This window comes from Lepidochelys olivacea, assembly GCF_965140295.1.
Source record: "Lepidochelys olivacea isolate rLepOli2 genome assembly, chromosome: 1".
Taxonomy (NCBI): Eukaryota; Metazoa; Chordata; order Testudines; family Cheloniidae; genus Lepidochelys; species Lepidochelys olivacea.
In genome coordinates this window covers 35,640,243-35,662,988 of record NC_140411.1, presented here as the reverse complement: position 1 = coordinate 35,662,988, position 22,746 = coordinate 35,640,243, and the positions used below count along the sequence as shown (strand labels likewise).

Genomic DNA, 22,746 nt, shown 5'->3' with positions numbered 1-22,746 from the left:
AGGACTCAGGAGGAGCACCAGGCAGCCACGCAGCCGGCTGGAGAGAAGCGGCACTTTGCAGGGAAAACCACCGCTTCTCTCCGGCTGCCCCTGCTCCTCCTGGCTCCTCTGCCCATGTTCGCAGGGCCACATTCTGAAAGGGGCTTTAGAGTGGAGGTTGGATAGGGGGTGGGGTCCCAGGGGGCCTGACAGGGGGCGGGGGTGTGGATGGGGTTGGGGCAGTCAGGGAGCGGTGGGGGGTTGGATACTGGGTGGGGTTGTGGGGGAGCGGTTAGGGGCAGGAGGTCCCAGGAGGGGATGGTCAGAGGACAAGGAATAGAGGGGTTGGATGCATTGGGGGTTCTCAGGGTGGAGAGTCAGGGGGCGGGAAGTGGGAGGGGGCAGATAGGGTTAGGGTTTGGGGAAGTCACAGCCTTCCCTACCCAGCCCTCCATACCGTTTCGCAACCCTGATGTGGCCCTCAGGCCAAAAAGTTTGCCCACCCCTCTTCTACAGCGTTAAGGATCGGCAAACTCCTCTGAAGTAATTTAAAACTGCATGTGAGATACAATAAGGCTCACTGTTTGGGGGCAACATGGTTGGTGAAATGTACCCTGAAATTGACACTTGCACACAATGGCAATGAGTGCAGTATTAATGCCTAGATGGGCAGAAAAACAAATAGGAGCTTTCTAAGTTCTACCTAAGTCACTAGGGAGCATGGCTAAGAAAAATACCTTATTCCATAGAAAAGAGCAAGGATCAGTGACACAGCCCAAGCAGAGATGTACTAATATAAGTGCAAGGAATGGCAAGGCATTATTTATATATTTAACACATATTAATAGCCTCTTATTCAAAGATGCTGAGCCCCCTCAGTCCCCAGTAAAATGAGTTGCAGCTAGAAATGTTCAGCAACTCTGAAAATCAGGCTATAAATGTATGTCAAACATATATAGACACAATCTAAGGTTATAGCATGTATATATGTCTAATACAATATACAGCACCCGCACTGAGAGGTAATGTACTGTAGTGTAGAACAGCCTCCCCTGTATTCACTTGGGCCGTGTCTATATTAAAAGGTGCACTAGTTGTGTTAGCACACCAAACAGAATTCATCTAAAATTATATAAGCTCAGTTTAAATTGATTTTAAGCATCCATAAAGGCCTTTGCTTTTAAAAACTATTTTAGTTAAACCAGTGTAACTTTTAACATAGATAAAGCCTTAGGCTTTCTGAGACCCACACACACCAATTCTATTGATCTGCAAGGGAGCCTAATTTGGTATAAATTTTATGCTAAGGGTTTCAAAAACAGCATAAGAAGATGCAAATTTCAGTAGGGTTGCAGCTGCCCTTTCTTACACCTTCCTGGTAATTACTTTTCTTGCCGCATTCCTCTGTGCTGCCCCCTGGCTGTGTGAATTGTGAATTACACCAATTTAGACTCAGTGAACCGAATTTAGAAGTGGTGATTAAGCAGGGTTGGGGAGGTGAGTTACATGTTGGAAAGTGAGTGGGACTCTATATAAGTCGCAGGAAATCTAGAAGAAGTCCCAGGAGGCTCTGATCCTGCAATTGGATTTCTCCGGGCTCCATGCAGGTGCACAAGCCCACTCTCCTGGATCAGATTGCAAGATCGGGGCCTAAACTGGTGTGACATAGCCACTGAGAGGGCCAGAAAAAGGTGTATGTTATACCAGTGCAAACTCCTTCTAAGCTCATTGGGACTTTCTAGTATAGGGAGAGGGGGCTGCTTTTCTCACAGCATAATTCTGTCTAACTGCTTTTCACCTTGCCGTGCCTGCCTCGCTTAAGACCACAACTGGATAGGACAAACTAAGCACCTTTGACTCGACTGCAGGATTCTTCCTTTCCAATTCCCCTGCATATCAGAGGCTTTTGATTCTTTTTGTCCTATCTTTTTCCCACTCAGCCATTTTGTGTGCGGCAGCATTTGTCCCATAAGAACAAAACTCACCGTATTCATTTTTAATTAATTTGAGTCACAAGTGGGGGGGGGGGGGTTAAAAATCAACAAGGAAAGAACACTTTATATTCAAGCTTCCAAGAGAGTATTTACAGCAACAGAGTGAAAAATATCATTGAAAGTTATCGCCCATTGAAACAACCCTAAGTAGCCATGTGCCATGTTGAGTTCATGCCAGACACCACACTCACCTGTAAGAGTTTGTTTTCCTACTTTGTTTAGGTCACAAATGAAAAGGAGTTTGATGGACTCTTAATCTGGAGAGGGTGCTTGCTCACATCACAAAACCAGCTCAGTAGAGGCTGAGGGCTGGAATACCAGGTGGTTGTTGGAGGTCAAGACCTAGGTGCGTAGGCAGAGTTTGTGGGAAAGCAGGTGCTGTATCTTGCCGTAGTCAGCACCATTACTCACTTTCTTAGGCACAAGGTCTTTCCACAAATTTATTGCAAAGTACAGTTGGCTTCAATTCAGCTGCTATAAAGAACTGGAGCCTAGTTAAAATTGTACCAGTTTTTAAGAAAGATACATGGGATGACCCTGGTATAATTACAGATCAGAGAACCTTATCTCAAGGCTGGGTAAATTAATTGAAAAAATAATTTGGATAAAATAATTGAAAAAATGTCTACTAGCGTTATAATACCCCTAGATTAATATGAGCTGATAAAAAGAAGCCAGTATGGCTTATATAAAAATATTTATGTGACACCAGAACTTTGTATAACAGTTTAGAGAGAAATTTAAAAGATAGGCTCCTCCCTTCTAAGAGTTTACAATCTACACGACACGATCTGTCATGGATTAGAAACTGGTTAAGAGATAGACAGCAAAGAGTAGGAATAAATGGGCAATTTTCAACATAGAAGGAGGCTAACTTTAAGTTTTCCCAAGCTTTCAGGCTGGGTGTTATTTAATGTGCAGTATTTATTATTGATCTGGAAGTCGGCGAACTATGAGGTGGCACAATTTGCAGATAATACAAAATTATTTAAGTGAGTCAAGATTAGAGAAGACTGTGAGGAATTTCAGAGGTACTTAACATAATAGCTGATGAAATGTAGTGTAGACAAATGCCAGGCAGTGCATGTTAGAAGGAACAATGTGTCACAATGCCAGAAAAAAAAGATTGAAGGCCAATTTCTGACCTGACATGCAACTCCATGCACGGAATGAAAGTCAGAGGAGAATTTGGCCCCAGGTATCATTGTGGACAGCTTAATGAAAACACTTTCTCAATACCACGGTGGTAAAAAAAGCAAACAATACTTTACACTATGACAGGTTTCAGAGTAGCAGCCGTGTTAGTCTGTATTCGCAAAAAGAAAAGGAGTACTTGTGGCATCTTAGAGACTAACCAATTTATTTGAGCATAAGCTAGCTGTAGCTCACGAAAGCTTATGCTCAAATAAATGTGTTAGTCTCTAAGGTGCCACAAGTACTCCTTTTCTTTTTGCGAATACTTTACACTGTGTGAATAGAGAGTGTCAGAGAATAACACAGAAAATGTTAATCATCCCATTAAATAAATGTGTGGTTCATCCTCATCTGGAGTACTGCATTCAGTTTTGATCATTAAGTCTGAGAAGAATATGGCAGAAATAGAAAAGATCCAGAGAAGGGCAACAAATGGAAAACTTCTGTATGAGGAGAGATTGAAAGGCTTAGAACTGTTTAGAGAGGAGACAAGAGAGGATATGGTGGACGTATATAAAATTAATGAATGGTACAAAGAAGGGATATAAGGCCCTCCGATTTTACCTTTTTTCCTTTACAAAAAAACAAGGGGAGACTCAGTGAAGAGAAAGGCAAAACATTTAAAAATATAAATGACAAAAATGATTTTTTGCACAACAAACCTATAAAAACTACCCCAAAATATTATTGTAGCAGATGGCATAGAAGGATTCAGTGAGGATTAGACACACAGATATGAACTTCAGTCAAATCAACGTCAGGACATAAGACAACTATGGACAGCAGTTAGGAAGAAACTTCCCCCATAAGCATGCTATTGAATAATTGGTCATCATTGGGCATTTTGATGCATCTGGTACTGTTGTGATGGAATATTAGCCTAATAAAATAATGGAGAGACAAGGTGGGTGAGGTAATGTCTTTTATTAGACCAACTTCTGTTGGTGAAAGAGACAAGCTTTCGAGCTACACAGAGCTCTTCTTCATGTCCTGGGACCAACACAGCTACCAAAATATTGCAGATAATTAAACATTGGTCATAATCAGTTTGACAATGCCTATGTTCCCCAAAAACTTTACTCACTAAATTCAGAGTTCATATTTTCCCTTTTTCATTAATTTATTCCACTGTGCTTTTTGTCTGTCAGACCAGTATGGGTTAAAGACAGTGTTTCAGCTTTGAATGACCTGGCTTTTCTAAATATAAATTTAAATGTATCCCTTAGGGATGAATTAACAGCACAAAGAGCAGTGATTTAGCCATATGCCTCCCACTAACATTAATACAAGTTATGCAAATAAATCCACTTGTCATACACTATAGATATGTCTATTAATGTTAGTCCAAAATATTTTCATCTGTAAATAGCTTTAGTTCTTCTGTATCCGAGCATTAGCCAGACATCTGTGTGCTTTCTTATTCTTCTTCCGTGTTTCGCTGTCTTTTTACTTAAGAAACAGCTTGGGAGTGGAGGCAGTGTGAGAGGGACTCAGGTGTATCTGTTTTAAAGCCATGTAGCTGCATTGTACTTTAGAGGCCTAATCTAAAACCAACTGAGGTTTAATCAGAAGATGATAAATCATGAATGGGTAGGGCTTCTTACCTATTTTTACATCACAAAAGCTGTTCATTTCCTTTAAAATCTCCACCTCCAGTTTAAGGTGAATAAAGGCTAAGGACCAAATTCAGAGGTGAGTCTAAGTCTAGTATATTTTACACGCCAAATAGAACAGAAGATGGCATGAGATGATGTAGTTCGTAAGACATTCGTAACAGGAGAAACTGCTCAAGGCCTTTGTTATTCCTGCTGTTAACTTTGCCTAAACAGTCTCTTGGAGCCTGAACTATTAGACTGCTGTTGGATCCACTGTCACTGTCATATGTGAATATTTTTCTACGCAACAGTGTCCATGAGTTGGCCACTCACACAGGAAATTGTGTCGTGTTTGAGGCCTGTCTCTCTTTCTGTGCGCTTGAGAAAGCCTTCCCTTCACCCTCAGTGAGCCTCCTCTTTCGGGGTGAACCAGGAAAGGCACATTTTTCAGCTACAACCTTCTGCTTTCCTACCCTGCAGTCAGTATCTCCCAGTTACCCAGCGAGTTGCATGCACTCAACCGAGGGGTTGTTTTGTACATCCAATACTAACTGTGCTGAGAGAGAGGTTTGAGAAAGTTATTTTTCCTGATATTGTTGATTTTTGTTTAGATCCCTTTTCTATTCTCTTCAGATTCTTAGACCATGCCCCTCACTGTGGTATCTGAGCACTCTCCACTAGTACACTAATGAACATGACTAGCAGCTGTCATGTGGTCTTTCATTTTCTCAGACAACTGCTTTAGTTCCACAGAAGCTCCACCAAGAGTATAAAATTCTGCCCTTTCATGTCCATTTGCAAGGTATTTGCTACCAGGCAGCAGAAAATATGAAAATACCCCATTGTGGATACCCCCTCTACTCTAATCCTTTGCAAAATGTTAATAGTGAGACATAAAATTTTTCTTACAAATCTGAAATTTAGCGCAAGTTTGCCAAAAACCTCAAGAACCTTTGGAATTAAACAGGACCTTGATTTGAGCAGACTGCCCATTTTATGGTTTTGAACAGAAACCTTGTGAAGCAGGATGCTTTTGCATCGTTCCAACATGATATTAAAGAAAACTGGTTTGTAGGAGCCCAGAACTCAAGGCAGACAAGCACACATGAATCAAAATTTAAAACAGATTAGCATGAACCCCTGCAAACCAAATTGGCCAATCTTCACATCGTATGCATTAATTCCGTTTAAAAGCTTCTCTCAATCACGTTCTTCGGTAAGTGATTCCATCAGGCACACCACCGGGCTCCTCACAAATGAAAGGCAAATCAATAATCATTAATGTAAATGAATACAGCGTACTTTAATCAAATGTCCGTGTCTGCTTTAATCTAACTTGCTGAGATAGACTGGAATTAGAATGATTGTTCCAGAGAGACATCTTACATTCTAAAATTGAAGCGAGCATAGGCGCAGCCCGTTGGGAAGAAAAATCCTGTGGATGATCTCAGTCCAATTCTTTATGCTGCTAGGACTGAGCCTGTGCCATCCACCCAGCATGTTCATACCTCTGAGAAACAAGAAATCAGTTTCCCCATCTCATTGCTGTAACTGATGAGATGTGAAATGAGTTTCCATGAGAGATGAGCACCCTTAAGGCAGTAACTAGAGTTTGTCACAGTATATAAACCTTCTGCACAAACATTGTTCTGTGCAAGACAGCTGAGAGACATTTAAGGAAAACGGAAAGTATTGAGGCCCATTCTTGCACCTTTTCACCTGTCTGTCATGCAAAGGCCTGTTGCCTTTTTCACTGTGTATCAGAATGTTAACAGATATTCTTTTCTCTTTCCTCCTGTTCTAACAATTTTAGAGCCCCTGTGCCCAAGTTTCATGATGGACAATGCATGGCTTAGGATCTGAGAGGTAGCAGAGAAGGGTCCAAGCCACAAGGTCCAGAGGATTATTAGCACTGGTATTTTTTATTTTGTGCTGCACTGAAGTAGCTGCTAGGCAGCTCAGAATACATCTGCCAAGACTGAACCTTGTCACAAGCTGCAGAAAAACGGATTTCACCAGACACAATGTAGTGGGGGATGGGGCGAGGTAACAAGACAATATGGAAAAGCATGAGGGAGAACAGATGAAAGTCACAGCAATAAAGTAATGTGGTCACTGATGTATGGCATGATGCAATAAATAAATGTTAGGTTTTCTTTAATAACCAGTAAAATGTCACCTAGTTGACTGCATTCTCGCTGCTTTTGGAGAAGTGAGCCTTAAGGTGGCAATGGACTGAATAAAGGGTAGTGGTCTCCTGTGTCCGCTCAGGAAGAGCTTTCCTTGCATAGGTGGTAGTATGGAATGTGGGAAATCATGGGAGACTTGGACAAATAAGGTATATACAGGTTGGTGGGGCAATGAAGTAAGAGACAAGAAGGGATCCCTAAGAAGGGATTCATTCAGAAAGGAATTGATAAGCTCAGATCAATGGGCAAGGAATGTGATCTGTTTGGGGTTTTTTGGGGGGATGTTGTATGAACTGGGCAGTGTGTGTGTATGTGAGAGAGAGAGAGAGAGAGACTTAAGGGGGTAAGTTACAGTGATCAAGACGGGAGAATGAGAGCTTTACAGGATTTATATACAGGAAGAATAGAAATGCAAGGAAGCAGCAGGAGGAATAAAGGATGACTCCTAGGTTACAAGACTGAGTGACAGGGACGATAATGGTGTGTTCCTCAGATATAGAGAATGGGTAGGGAGAGGAAATAAGACTTCAGTTTTGGCTTTATTAAAGTTTAGATTGATGGTGGTGAGGTCAGTGAGACAGGCTGTGATGGTTTAGGTAGAGTGAGAAAATTCTGGAGTGAAGAAAATTTGTAAGTTCTTCTTTGAGTCCCTGTGGGTATTCTTTGTTGGGTGCACATGCACTCTATGCGCTTGGGACCAGAAATTCTTCAGTAGCGGGGTCCATTGGGCTGCACCGTGCATCTCCTCATGCTCCCAACTAAGGGCATAAAGGACGGCACCACCTGATCACCTCTCCAGATCCTTTCTACTGCTTAAGGTCTGGGATGGAAGTCTCCTTTCTCTGTACTCTTTCCAGCATTCCCACTTGATCTTCAAACCTGTAAATAATTATAAATAGTTTTTATATTTGGATAATTTAGTTAGTTCAGGGACTGGGGAGTCTCCCTCCACTAAATCCCTCACCAGTTGGGGTGCCTACTATGCCCAAAGTTCCAGGCTTCAAACCTTGCCTGTCCTGCCTCCAAGTCTTCCTGGTGAACGACCTGCATGAGAGTTGCCTATGCTGCCTCAGGGAACACACATTCCCTCAAGGTACAATATTTATCATACTTTTCCCCCATGCACCAGGCAGTCTTGTGAATTCAGACTCTGGAGACACCTTGTGGAGCTATTCCTGAGGCCCCATTTTGACTCTGGGCCTTCCACTCCACCTCTTGCTGACCTAAGCCACTGGCTGGCGCCCCTCTAGCTTCAGCATCCACAGGTTCAGAGTCCTCCAGTCCCAAGGACTCTGTGAAACAAAGGCACGATGCAGGAAAGGGTAAACACCTTCACGAGAAGAGGGATAAAACAACCCAAAAAAACCCTCCAATAAGAGGTCTACTTCTCCCATTCCTCTGGCACCACCTGAGAATTCACATCTCAGATCAGGGTGCATCTGGAGCTCAGAGAGAAGGGCCAGTACCAATGGTACAAGGAGCTATTAATGTCCAGAAATCACACTCTGAGAGGTCAGGTTCAATTCTGGCACTGTGCAGAGACAGAAGAGAACGTTCTCCCTCTACACTGGCAATACCAATCCAGCAAAAGTCCACTGCTTCTACCGTGGGCACCAGCGAATCTGGTCAAACTCAAGACACCTGCCAGTTCTCCTATGGTGAGCATTTGATACACTCTTCTTGAGGGTCCGCAATACATATGGATCCAGAATCTCTGATCCTCTTGAATCCAGTTCTTCTGAGCGATGTCCCAACTCTGTCAACTAGGTATTCCTGGTCCCAAGATCCAGCCATCTGGTGGAGGCCCCGGCATCATCAGCGCACCACTCACCAACTCCTGTCTCTGATCAGTCGGAGTCAGGTCATGTGATACCACTTACCCTGCCAACTCCTATTCGTGAGACAAAAATGACCTGGCACCAGCAATCTGGTAAAGAACTGTTAGCCCAGTCAGAGCTTCCAGAATTACCTGGATGTTGTCATGACCTCGCAAAGCTGCACTAATGCCCAAGGAACCAATGGGTCCCACTTCTCTATTCCTATGACCTCAGTCATTGGTCATATGAGGGCTTCTGGAATCCATACTTTGGGGCATCAGAGTATGAGGTCCCTGTACATCACCCCTAGCAATGGTTTTCCAGAGAGGAGTCAGAGTCCCCACAGGAGCCTTTGATTGAGGAGACCGTACAGCTGGTACCACTGGATCCACCAGGAGCTTGTTCTTTGTCCTCCCTGAATGAAGTAATGACACCAGCCTCTCCCTCACCTCTGCACAACTACAAGCAGTACCATGAACTCCCAAGGAGGATCACTGAATCTCTTCAGATCCCACTGGAGGAGGTTCAGGATCCTACCCACATACTCCTGGACATCCTCCAGGCAAACCTCCCTCTAAGGTGGCCCTTTGTATCAATGAGACCATTATGGAGTCCATTAAGTCAGTTTGGCACAGGCCTGCTACCTGTACCCTGACCCCTAATAGAGTCAAGACAAAGTATGTAGTTCCCTTCAAGGAAGCAGGATATTTGCTTTCCTACCCTAGTCTTAACTCAGTCGTAGTCCAGGCAGTTACAGAACAGAGTAGGCTGCAGTAGCCCAGGTCCACCCCTCTGGAAACCAAGAGATTGGATCTCTTTGGCAGAAAGAATTTCTCTTTGACCAGCCTATTATTCCACATAATAAATTACCATGTGTTGATATCAAAGCACAGCTTCATTAACTACAGCAAGTTGTTGGAATTTCCTCATAAATTGCCACAGGAATACAGTCCAAAAGAAATCTGATGAGGTTCAACAAGGACAAGTGCAGAGTGCACTTAGGACGGAAGCATCCCATGCACCGCTACAGACTAGGGACCGAATGGCTAGGCAGCAGTTCCGCGGAAAAGGACCTAGGGGTTACAGTGGACGAGAAGCTGGATATGAGTCAGCAGTGTGCCCTTGTTGCCAAGAAGGCCAATGGCATTTTGGGATGTATCTGTAGGGGCATTGCCAGCAGATCGAGGGATGTGATCGTCCCCCTCTATTCAACATTGGTGAGGCCTCATATGGAGTACTGTGTCCAGTTTTGGGCCCCACACTACAAGAAGGATGTGGAAAAACTGGAAAGAGTCCAGCGGAGGGCAACAAAAATGATTAGGGGACTGGAACACAGGACTTATGATGAGAGGCTGAGGGAACTGGGATTGTTTAGTCTGCGGAAGAAAAGAATGAGGGGGGATTTGATAGCTTCTTTCAACTACCTGAAAGGGGGTCCCAGAGAGGATGGCTCTAGACTGTTCTCAGTGGTAGCAGATGACAGAACAAGGAGTAATGGTCTCAAGTTGCAGTGGGGGAGGTTTAGGTTGGATATTAGGAAAAACTTTTTCACTCGGAGGGTGGTGAAACACTGGAATGCGTTACCTAGGGAGGTGGTGGAATCTCCTTCCTTAGAAGTTTTTAAGGTCAGGCTTGACAAAGCCCAGGCTGGGATGATTTAGTTGGGGATTGGCCCTGGTTTGAGCAGGGGGTTGGACAAATGACCTCCTGAGGTCCCTTCCAACCCTGATATTCTATGATTCTATGATTGTGGACGAGCGAAAACTGGTCACGAGATCTTCCATCCAAGTGTCCCTTGTGCAGTGAACACTGTGTCACATTCTAGAGCTACCTCAGTAGACGTGAGATGAGCTTCATGGTTGCAGGCCTCAGGGTTCCTTACGGAGGTGCAGGTGATGGTAAAGGATCTCCCTTTCAAGGACAACATTTTTAGTGAAAAAATAGGTGTCCTTGCATACTCTCAAGGACTCTCGTGCTACCCCCACTCCCTGGGGATATATATCCCAGCAGCCCATAGAAAATATTTCAGGCTTCCTCCTCCTAGATACCACCTGAGTATTTTTTCTGGCAAAGACTTCTGAGCCCTCCAGAAAATGACAGAGGGTCCAGCATGGCAGACATGCAGCACCACACTCCTCCTCCCTTCAGCCCCAGCCAAGAAGGCATTTTGATGGGAGGTCGAAGAGCTATCAATAAGTCTCTGTAACACCTGTTACCTTCTCCCCATTTGGTGGCTGCCTAGCCCATTTTCTTTCAATGTGGCACCTTATCAAGTTGGACACATGGGTCTTGGACATCATATTGACCAGCTACACACTAGAGTCCCTGTCTCCCACCCCCCTCCAAAGCCCCAGTCACCATCCATTTTCAGAGACCCCCCCCTCATGAGAGGATTCTCAAACAAACAGCTGAGGTCAATACAGCCTGTACCCCCCCTCGTCAAAGGGGGAAGGAAGGGCTTTGACACCAGATATTTCCTTACCCCCACCCTGCACCTTGGATAGCTGAATGTCTCAGGATGACCACTTAAGCCTCAATAATCCCCTCCCTGAATGAAGGCTATTGGTTTGTGGCCCTGGATTTGAAGGACATGTATTTTCTCAATTAGATATTTACATAGGTCACAGGAGGGTCCTGTGGTTCACTTTGGGTGTAGAGCACTTCTGGTACAGTGCCTCTCGATGGGCCTAAGGGTTTTTACTAACATACTCGCTGTGATGGCTGCATGACTTCGCAAGCAAGGCAACCTAATATTTCCCTACCTGGATGATTGGCTTCTCATGGGTCAGTCATATCAAGCAGCGAACACCTCCTCACTTGAACTTTTTCATGCTCTGGGGCTGCAAGTAAGTGCAGAAAAGTCTACATTAACCCTTACACAAGTTATAGAATTTTTTGGAGTGAATCTCAACTCAACCAGGGCAAGAGCTTGCTTACCTCAAGACCAGATCTTTGCTATGAGGGATCTCATTACCCAGCTTCATCTCAGCCGTCAGACGACAACCTGGTCCTGCCTGGCCCTGCTAGGCCATATGTCCGCATCCACCTCCCTATTTACAAGGCTACATTTACAGTGCTTTCAGAACTGGCTTAGGATGGTCTATGCTCCAAGCAGAGACTCCTTGAACAAAAAGGTCTCTCTTCCCCCGAATGTGCTTTTGTCGCTTACCTGGTGGAAAGGAGAAAGTGGCGGGGGGGGGGGGTCCCCTGAAAGACTCTCATCGTGGTTGCCTACCATGCTGGGATAGAGAGCACATCTAGACAATCATACAGCTCAGTGTTCCTGGTTTCTGCAGGCATGCATGTTGTATATCAACCTTTTCAAGCTTCAAGCAGTTCACGAGGCATGCGAGGCATTCCTCCTCATTAATCGGTCTACACACGTCCAAGTCAGATCAGACATGACCACTGTGTACCACAGAGGTCTGCCCCACTCTGCAGAGAAGTGGTCCAGCTGTGAAACTGGTGCATCTGGCATCAGACTATCCTTTTGGCAGTACACAATCCACCCATCAGTAATGTAGTACATTTTCTGTCTCTGGGATACCCCATCCTGAGACCTCTTTGCAAACCAGCAGAACAAAAAGTGCCAAGCATATTGTTCCCAAGCCACCCAAGGCTTCAGCATCAGAGGGTCACCTCCCTGATGCAATGGTCAGACTTGTTAAGGTACACCTTCCCTGCCATACCCTTTCTACCTCCCATCCTCGGGAAGATCAAGTTGGATGAGGCAGCACTGATCCTGATAGCTCTCTAGTGGCTGCGAGAATTCAGGTTCACCACCTTCCTACAGTTGGCCTCTCGCCCATGCATTCACCTTCAGTCGTTCCCGCACCTACTGTCTCAGAATAGAACACCTGCTGTCGCAGGGCCGTCCATCTCAGTGCAGCTTCCCTCCATCTGGTGGCATGTTTTTTGGATGGACGAGCATCCTTAACAATAGCAAAAGACCCTCTACAAGGAAGTGCTGTGCCACCAAGTGAAATGGGTTCTCCCTGTGGTGTCAGCAGCCCTGAGGAATCAGTAATCTCTCTAAATTTGGAATATCTTCTCTCGTTGAAGATATTGGGCCTGTCTATCCGGTCCCTAAGTATACATTTGGCAGCTATTGATGCCTTCCATTGTCCAGTGGAGGACGTCTCTGTGTTCACCCATCCCACTACTGTGAAGTGCCTGAAAGGTCTCATAAGCCATTCCTTCCTGTATCTAAACCTGTCCCTGTTAGGGACCTGAATATTGTTTTATTCCCCATTCTTATGAGCTGACCACTTGAATGCTTAGGATATGTCTACACAGCCTGCAGCAGCCAACCTCCCAGGGTTGACAGATTTGGGCTTATGGGGCTCACGCTACCATGCTAAAAATAGCTGTGTAGGTGTTATCGCTCAGTCACCTAGGGTGAGCTTCAGAGCCTGAGCTCCAGCCTTAGCCACAACTTCAAGTGCTGTCTACACAGCCATTTTTAGCGTAGTACCCCAAGCCCCACGAGCCGGAGTCTGTCACTCAGGGCTGAGAGGCTCACTACTGCCGGCTGTGAGGACATAGCCTGAGCCTCCTGCTCCCTTCTACACCTGTATATGAAGGTTGCCTTCCTGACAGCAATCCCATCTGCTAGGAGAGTAAGTGAGCTTGGGGCCCTTATGGCAGAGCCTCCATGCATAGTCTTTCACAGAGATAAAATATCTTTAAGGTTACACCCCAAATTCATCCGCAAGGTGCCTTCTGAATTTCACCTAAACCAAATGGTTCACCTTCCCATATTCTACCCAAAGCCTCACCATAGCTTGAAGGACAGGAAGCTCCACTCACTTGACATACACAGGGCTCTGGCCTCTACTTACACAAGACAAAACCTTTCTGGAAATCTCCAAGGTTACTTGTCACTCTTGCTGAAAGAATGAAAGGGGAAGCTGTCTCTTCCCAAGGACTGTCTCTTCCCAATGGATTTCCACCTGTATCCTCTTTGGTTATGATCTTATGGAAAGCCCTCCTCAGGCTGTCAGGACCCACTTGATTAGAGCAGAAGCAGCCTCGGTAGCTTCCCTGCAGGGGATGCCTCTCAGAGTGATATAGAGCAGCAACTTGGGCCTCCGTTCACACCTTCACTAGGCATTACACACTAGTTCAGGCTTCAGCTGGAGCTGCTCCCTTCGGTTTAGTGATCCTCCAGTCCATGATGCAGGATGTTTCCTTGTACCGTCCTTCTAACTGATGCTGTTTGGGACTCATCCACAGCGAATACCCCTGGGGAGGAGCACTGGAGTTCACTGAGATGTGTGATCCCTGTGGGTATTCACGATCCACCCTCATTCCCCTCTGCTCAGGGTCTCTTTGGATTCATAGTAGAGCTGTGGTGCTTTGGTAGAGCTGTGGTGAGGCTTCATGGTGAGGCTGTTTGTCAGGAGCACAAAGATGCACAGGGTGCAGGTGTGGACCCAGGGACACTGCTGTTGAAGAATTTGTGGTCCTGTATGCATGGAGCGCATACATATCCACAGTGTATACCCATAAGGACCACACATCTCGAAGAATTCCAGTTACTATAAGGTAAATAACCTTCCTTTATCATTATAGAGATGGTAGCTGAAGCCATGGCAGTGGATGTGATAGTACAGAGAGAGGGTGGAAACACAGAAGAGTGTTAGCATCAATACAATTACAAAACAAATGGGTGTTAGTAGCTAGACACGGCCACTCTTCTTGCAAGTGCTATTAACTGTGTTCTCTTTCACCCTTTAGAACTAAAGTGAACATCTGTGAACTATGAGTAAGGCTAAGATTTTGTTACGGTTTTATTTTAAAAAAGCCAGAGACAGGTCATGGGCAATAAACAAAAAATTAATGGAAGCCCGTGACCTGTCCCTGACTTTTACTAAAAATAATTGTGACAAAATGGGGTGGGAGGGGGAGGCCAGCACTCACCACTGCTGCGGCTCTGGGGTCCCCCAGGCGCTCATGGTGGCTCGGAGATCCAAGGCCCACCCACATTGGCTGAGAGTGCCGGGGTCCTCCTCCAGCATCCCACGGCAGCTGGAAGCTGCAGGGACCCCCTACCATGGCTTGGAGCTCTGGGGCTGGCAGCTAGGAGCTGCTGGGGGCACTACTGCTTGTGGCAGCTGAGAGCTCCAGGGCCCCAGCTGACTGAAAGCCCCAGGGCTGAAGTGGAAAATGTGATGGAGGTCTCTGGAATCCACGGATTCCGTGACCTCCCTGATATAATCTTAGCCTTAACCATGGGTGGTGGGTATAAAAGGCCTTCGGGGGGGTGGGGGGGACTAAGCCTCCCCAAACAGGATGCGGTGCACCTCCCTCTGGAGGCATGCCGCCGGCCTGTCACCTTTGGATCGCCACCGCTGAAAAGGGGCCCGGGCCATGGCCCCACCTGCAGTCCACCTCGCTCCCGCATTCCACTCTTCCCCCATGGCCCCACCCACACTGCTCCTCTTCCCACCCCCAGTCTGCCTCTTCCCCCGAGGTCTTCCCACCCACCACTCGTGCTTCTCTTCCCCTTTCACATGTGCCCCGCCAGCCTGGCTCTCGCACTTCTCCACTGCTTCCCCTGTGGGGCCCATCCCGTGCCCGCCGCTCATGCTTCTCCGCCGCTTTCCCCGCCCGCCTCTCAGGCCTCTCCACCACTTTCCCCCTCATCCCCTCCTGCCCACCGCTCACTCTGCTCTGCCGCTTCCCCCACGCACCCCTCTCCCTCACACTTGCCATTTGTGCCCTCTTTGCCCTCTGAGAAGGCAGAGAGGTGCAGGTGATGGGCTGGGGGCCCTGCTGGGGATGGGGGCGAAGAGAGGCACAGGCAGCAGGGGAAGACACGTGAGTGGTGGGGGGCAAGCAGGGGGGGCATGCAGGGGCAGGCCTTGGCACAGAGCAGGGGGCAGGGCCTTGGTCCGGTGGCACACCCCACTTCTAGGGAGCTTCCAGCGTTCAGGAACAGCCTCCCCAAATGTGAGATTCATGCACCGGGCATGCTTAACTATGAGATATTAGCGGGATATTGAATATGGCTACATTTATGTTTATCCTCAGAGGACATTCATAGATTTAAGACCAGAAGAGACCACTATGGTCCTCTAGTCTGATCTCTTAAGTAGCACTGGTCATAGAATTTCACCCAACGATTCCCACAGTGGAAGGAATTGCTCTTCCCTGCTACTTTGTCTACACTAAGAAATCCATAATCAAAACTCACCCCCACTATACTTTCACCAGTAGAAACTGTAGTGCAAGTAGGGCGTCAGTGCTAGATTAGACACTGGCGTAGATGCCTGAGTCCTGTTTAGACTACAGCTTCCACTGCTTTTATTATTGGTGGCAAGTGATTGCTATGAATTGCTTTCATAGAGTCATAGAGTTTAAATACAGAAGGGCTCATTATATTGTCTAGTCTGGCCTTCTGTATATCAGAGACCTTTAAATTCCACCCATTTTCCCCTATACCTAGCCCAATAACCCGTGTCTGGCTAAAAAAGTTTCCAGAAAGGCATCAGGTCTTGATTTGAAGCCATCAAGAGATGGAAATCTGCCCTTGATAGTGGATCCTTCCCTTGGTCATTTGTTCCAATGTTTAATTATCCTCACTTTTAAAAAATTGTGTCTAATTTTTAATGGAAATTTGTCTTCAGCTTCCAGCCATTAGCTCTTGTTTATGCATTTCTCTGCTAGATTAAAGAGTGCTTAAGTACCCGGGATTTTCTCCTTATGAAGGTATTTATACACTGTAAGCATGTAACCTCTCAATCTTTTTCATAAACTAAACAGATTGAATTCTTTAAGTCTGTCACTGCAAGACATATTCTCCCACCTTCGAAGCATTTTTTTCTGCATCCTTTCCAGTTTTTCAACGTCTTTAAAAAATGCAGCCATCAGAACTGTATGCAGTGTTCCAATATTGGTCAAAGCAATACCCTATACAGAGGTATAATCACCTCCCTACTTCTACTCATTACTTCCTGTTTATATTTCAAAGGACCACATTAGCCTGTTTTTCCACAGCACTGCAGGAGCTCTTGCTTATCCACTATGACCCCTAAATCCTTTTCCAGCAGCTGATCTTTTGGCCACATCAGAAGTCATTGCCTCAGAAGCTAGTGCTTAGACAGTGCTTGTTTTTCCCTTCTGAATTACTTTTTTCTCCTGCTTCTCATTAACATTCTGTTTTTCTTCAAATATTTTCAATGTATCCTAATTCCACACAAGCTCAGTGAGCAAGATCCTTTGGCAGGGTAGACCAGGCAAGCAGTCTTCCCCTCCCACCCGAGAAAAACTATGCAGGTGCCAGAGAGTCACCTGACCTTGAAATCTTTGAGCCATTTGAATACATCTACAAAGCAAAAATAAATAAATTGTGTAGCATGTTACTGTGCTGCAACAAAGTCACTTGTATGGAAAAGGTTACAAGGCTATAATAACCTTTTTTATATCGCCACTAAACACAAAATCCAGCTCAGTGGTTAAGTTTTCTATCTGATTCTGTTTTATTAGGGTAATGGTTTAATGGCCATGATTAATTCAGTGTTTTTATGTGATGAAGCGGGCATGGCTGTAGTTATACATGCTTTGTGAGAAAATAATCGGAAACGCTGAGCTGCCTTGCTTTGCTTAGTAGAGATTGACATGAAAACCAGGAGTTTATTACATTTTTCACCTGTCCAAAACCAAACACTTTTGGAATATTCTACTCCTTTTTATACCCTTAAATTCAGGACATGAAAAATACTATTGATGTCATGAAAACAAGAAGCAGGGAAGGGTGGTATCATGGAGTTACCTTCCTTGAATTATTCTAATTAATTGAATAGCACCTCACCTTTAAAGAAGTTTCGAGCAGGGGGTTGGACTAGATGACCTTCTGGGGTCCCTTCCAACCCTGATATTCTATGATTCTATGATTCTATGAAGTGACCAGCTAAACCCTAAAAATCTGTTTTATTGCCAGAGTAAAGGGTTTTCTTTCAACGACTGCGGTCACCAGAATTGGCCTTACTATTTTATTCTTTTCAGTTCTCCTGTATTTACCTGAACCTAAGATTATTTGATGGAAGCTAGACTGAAAGCTTGAAACATCAGCTCTGTGATCAGCTAGTAAAGCAGCCCAATTTCCATTTTGTTCAAACACTGCTTTCCTGTCTTGTCTGGGAAAGTGTCTGCCAATTCATTTTTCTCCTCTTATCAGCAAAGCGCATATACTGTGCTCATGTTTCTTAATACAAAACAGAGGGAAAATCCCCAAGCTGCCAGGAGGTCTGTTAGTGTAAATACTGCCCAGATCTCTGGTCTCATCCCACTGCATACACTTCATTTGCTCTAAAATGAAAAAGTAAATCTACCTTGCTGTGATCTTGCAAATGTCAATCATTTGAAATTGTTGGGTTTTGATTAAAGGCTTCTTTAAATAGAGAATTTTTATCGTGGGTTCAGCACCAGCAGCTGTATTTGATTTTAAAAGTGTGTTTCAAAATATCTTTGAAGCTCCAGTCCATTTTCAGCCCTGAAATAATCTCCACACGCCTATTGGAGTCTGTTCTTGAATGTTTCAAATGGCAACATGGCCCAGTAAAACTTCCTTTATGATGTATTGTTTACAGAGAGGCAGTTGGTATTTGAAAGCAGTTCAAACCCAGCAAACTTTGTGTTTTCTCTCTCGCTCATTCTCACTCTCTCTGTATGTATGTATATATATGGGATTAGAAGGAAGATAGAAGGGGGCTGGGGGAAGAAGGAAATGGAAAAAGCAAAGTCAGGCAGAGGAATGTGTGAATTCCTGAGAAGAAGGAGGGAGAATACAGAGGAGCATGAGAGGCAGTATGACCGCATGGGAAACGGGGAAGCAGACGTTCAGAGCTAGCAACCAACTGTCAGACAGAAAATAACGTCCTGAGTTCAACTTTTAGAATTGATTTCTTCTGGAATCATTAGTGTCCATGGGTTCTGAAGCGTTTTTCCCTGCCTTACGTCTGCTCCCTGCAGTCCCTGCCGCTCTTGGATGCTTGATCCACTCTGGAAGCTTCTGCTTTAACTGCATGACCCCACAGAAGTGGGGAGCGAGGCAGAGCTACGTGAGGCGGTACCATCTAGTGAAACACATTGGGCTGTCGTCTCCTAACTATGGGAGGTTCTGTACGTTTGTGCATCCAGAGGAACAGAGACACTTTTTCTAAAGTTACTGGAAGCATTCTGACAACTTTTGTGTTTCCAGGTGCTGAAATTCATCCCTGAGTCAGGCCATCCCAGGAGGAAGGGCAGAACCAAGAACAACATGGCCCTAGTGGATATTCAACTGGAGCATCATGAGCGCTGTGATTGTGTTTGCAGTTCAAGACCACCCCGATAAAAACAGAACAAAGCACACTATTTGCAGCTCACAGGACCTTTTATTTTAAGCAGGAGCCATCAAAGGACATTCTTCCACTGATAAGCAAACTTTGCTAGTAGCCTGCATTGCGATAAGCAAAAATGAATGCTGTGTTTCAGCATAGCTATATTGATTAGTGCCATGGCAGCTAAAAAGGTATATCATAGATTTGTGTTTTAGCAGCCAAGAATATAGAATTAAGTTTAGCAATATATGGGGACGGTTGAGATTTTCAAAGTTGACTATGGGACTTAACCGCACAGTTCCCACTGAAGTGTAATCAAAGCTGTGTAGCTAAATCCCCTTGCTGGCAGTGGAAAGTTCCACTGAGATATTTGAGCTAACCTTATATACCTGTCTCTCTCTCACTCTAACTCATCCACATCCAAATTCTGCACTCATTTATACCTGCTCAACTCCACTGAAGTCAGTAGGGCTACATGAATGTAAATGAAGACTGAATTCAATCCAATATTTATACATAATGGTTATCCAGTTTAATCCAGCTCCTAGGTGGAACATCCCCTTGCTCCTTTGAAACACACACATGGCAAATAGAAAACAACATGAAATAAATCTAGTGTGAAGTCAAATTGTGCAGATGGATTCAAGCAACACACTGAAATCAGCTGGTGATTTGCACAAGGATATGAACCTGAGTGCCACCATTTCCCATTGAAGTCCTGCCACCTAGTAAGAGTTGTGTATAATTTCTCAGGATCGGGCCCTTGGACATTTTCTTCTTCCCTGTGTTTCTAGGTAGACAGTCAAAACGGAACATCTTGGTTGCTGAAAATACCCACTCTTCTTGCATGTATATTCAAGTTGGAAACAAAACTTCAGTGTTCTAGCTTTTAGAGAACAGATGAAATATCACTGTTGTTTTGTTTGTATTTTTTAAAGTAAGGAATACTATAACCTTGCCAGTATATACACTAATCTTAGTTGTTTGACTTTAGTAGTATATCTTGCCATGATCAAACTCTTGGCACTGAATATCTCTTGGACTGCATTTTGCTGAGGCATATTAATTCATTACGCCACACCTGTCTTTTGAAAAATTTGTCAGCATTCATTAATTTTCGCAAAAAGAATTATTCACCTCTTGATAAAATAAGCACCTTAAAAGCTACAGCATAGCTTCCTATGCCTATTAAAATATCAACGGGCTCTGACTAAAAAAAAAGGGGGGATGGGGGGAAATGCTGTCCAAACTAGCTTTAAACACTCTGAGATACTGCTCTGAAAGTTGTCCAGTGTAAAAAGTATGCTAGGTATAAATCTGGATCTGGAAGAGAACTGAACTTTTGATTGTGAATGTAATAGAGAAAATGGAGTGGAACATTTAATGGCCATGGATCTCTATTTAATAGTATACTAAAGCTGCATTTGTTCTGTTTTATGTGTGTTGCCTCTGTGTTCTTGTCTGTCAGAAAGAGAGAAGTAGTCTTACAATAGTATTTCATACATTAGCTGAAATTGGCACATGCAATCACATAATATTGAGAACTTTTAAACTATTGGGTTTTAGTAATAAAATCAGAGCTATAGTTAAAAAAAAATGCCCTAAAGTTCTGAATTAGTTCCTTCATCAAGTAAAATCCGTTACCTGATCTTTGTTTTTATAACTTTATCAACCCTTTCCAGAAACGTACCCTATAAATATTGTGAGTATTACTTTCTCTACTCTAGTTGAACATTTGAGATGTTTTTGTTTTGATATTTTAAAAATATATTTATATTAATTTTTCCTCTCTGGCTCCCAAAAGTCTATTTTAAAAGGCACTTGAAGACTGAAATGGGAGGTGATTCATCATTTTTCAAAGCAATTCACTTTAAAGAACAGCATTGAGACCAAAGATTGCCAGATATATTAGTTATGTCAGGGTTGTTCAAAGGCAGCTTCATTCTTTTTCTGTCTCTAGCTCAATAAGAAGTGTGGCCAATCTTACTTATTTTGGAAAAATCTGTATTTGACACCAGTACAACCACTCTCCTTACTGGGCATTCCTGACTGAGCTGTGGCAGGAACAGGCCTGGTCTTCAGTTTGTGGATTTTTTTTATGAGCACGTGGTTTCATGTTACTTTTTGCTTTGTCTTATTCATTGATTCCCAACCCTTTGGGAAGCTCTGCCAGTTTATCTGACTAAGTTCTCAGCTGTGCCAACCAAAGACTGCAAAAGCCAATTAAGTGCAGGCAATAATGGTACGCCAGGGCTCAGCACAGAAGCTTTGCATTTGAGTAAGAAGGAATCTAGTGTGAGACGTCAGTGGGACTACTTACTAGTTTAACGTTAGGCATTCGTTTAACTACTTTGCTGAACTGGGGATTAAGTGGAAAAAAAAGCCCTCCTGTTACACTTCGCACTGATTGAGAATCAGTGAGCAAATGGCTACCAGTTGTCATCATTTGCTATGAAGATCATGGTTTCCATGCCACAGGCCAGTGCAGAATAAATAGGATTCAAATTTGTGCTTTGTGTTGAAGTGGTAAGGAGAATAATGTGTAGCGTGACTGAACAAAACAAAGCTTCTAATAAACCATGATCCAAGCTGCAATAACCCATGATAGAGTCAAACAGCAGAAACACCCTAGCTTTTTATTTATTGCCAGAAAATGCAAAGAGGCATGTTTCTCTCTCCTTTATTTTTTCTTTCATTGTACTTTGTAATAGCTTCTACATTTGTAATAGCTTCTACACTGATTATGTATTATTTTTAACTTAAAAATCACCTTTCTTCACACACAAAAAAAACAGCTAGATTTTTTTAATGGTCCAAGGAATTTGAAACCCAAAATATAAATACAATTTTCAAAGGAACCATAAATAGAGCCATAATTTCAAGCAACTCACTACTTTTTTATTTTGTGTAATCTTCTAGGATAGATCGTACTTTCTCAAGTGCAATTTATATATATATTGTTATCAGTTAAATGCAGCTTTTATAGAAAGGCTTTTCTACCGCATTCAATATATAATATTTTTCTTTTTTTTCTTGATGAAAAATAAATACTGCTTTTGAAAGAAGCAATTTGGAGTGATTTTTGGGAGCATAATTAAAAGGTGCACAGATTAACTTGAGGTCAATAACACAAGATGTTTTTGACTGTTTGACCCAGAGAGGATGGAGTGATCTCAGCTAGTGCCTTCAGGAGTGATTCCCATGAGGAGCTTCAGGAGTCCTTGGGACATGAGGGAAGGTGTGACATGCCTTGTTGGAATGATCCAGCACGTTGTCCTCACCGCAGCGGGCCAGCAGAGCCATGGACCCACTGCCTCCCCAATAGTTCCCTGCCCTTCTTTGGGTTGACTGGAGCCCCTGGGGGTCCTAGAAGTGAGCATGTTCTCGAGGCCATAGCTGTGCCTAATTTGTGCCTGAGGAGGGTAAAGAGGGAAAGCTCCTTAAAACCTTTGCACCCCTGTCCCTCACTTAGAGTTGCTAACTTTCTAATTGCACAAAACTGACCGCCACTTCTCTGAGGCCACACCCCTCCCCCATCCCCCCTCCCTCCATCCTTGCTTTTCCAAACCCTCACTCACTTTCACCAGGTTGGGGTACAGGAGGGGGTGAGGGCTCTAGCTGGGGGTGTGGGCTCCAGGGTGGGGACCAGAAAT

General features: G+C 44.2%; 1 protein-coding gene across 3 annotated transcripts in view; it reads left to right on the top strand.

Moving 5' to 3' along the window:
- Nucleotides 1-22,072, top strand: part of PDGFD (platelet derived growth factor D) — a 187,609-nt gene extending 165,537 nt beyond the window's left edge. The window contains exon 7 of one of the 3 annotated variants that reach the window (XM_084629125.1): nt 18,973-22,072. In XM_084629125.1, the coding sequence (XP_084485251.1) occupies nt 18,973-19,107 (135 nt within the window). In that variant the 3' untranslated portion in view covers nt 19,108-22,072. The remainder of the gene's footprint in view (nt 1-18,972) is intronic. The other 2 variants (XM_084629124.1, XM_084629126.1) reach the window with 2 other exon arrangements.
- Nucleotides 22,073-22,746: the final 674 nt, after the last annotated feature.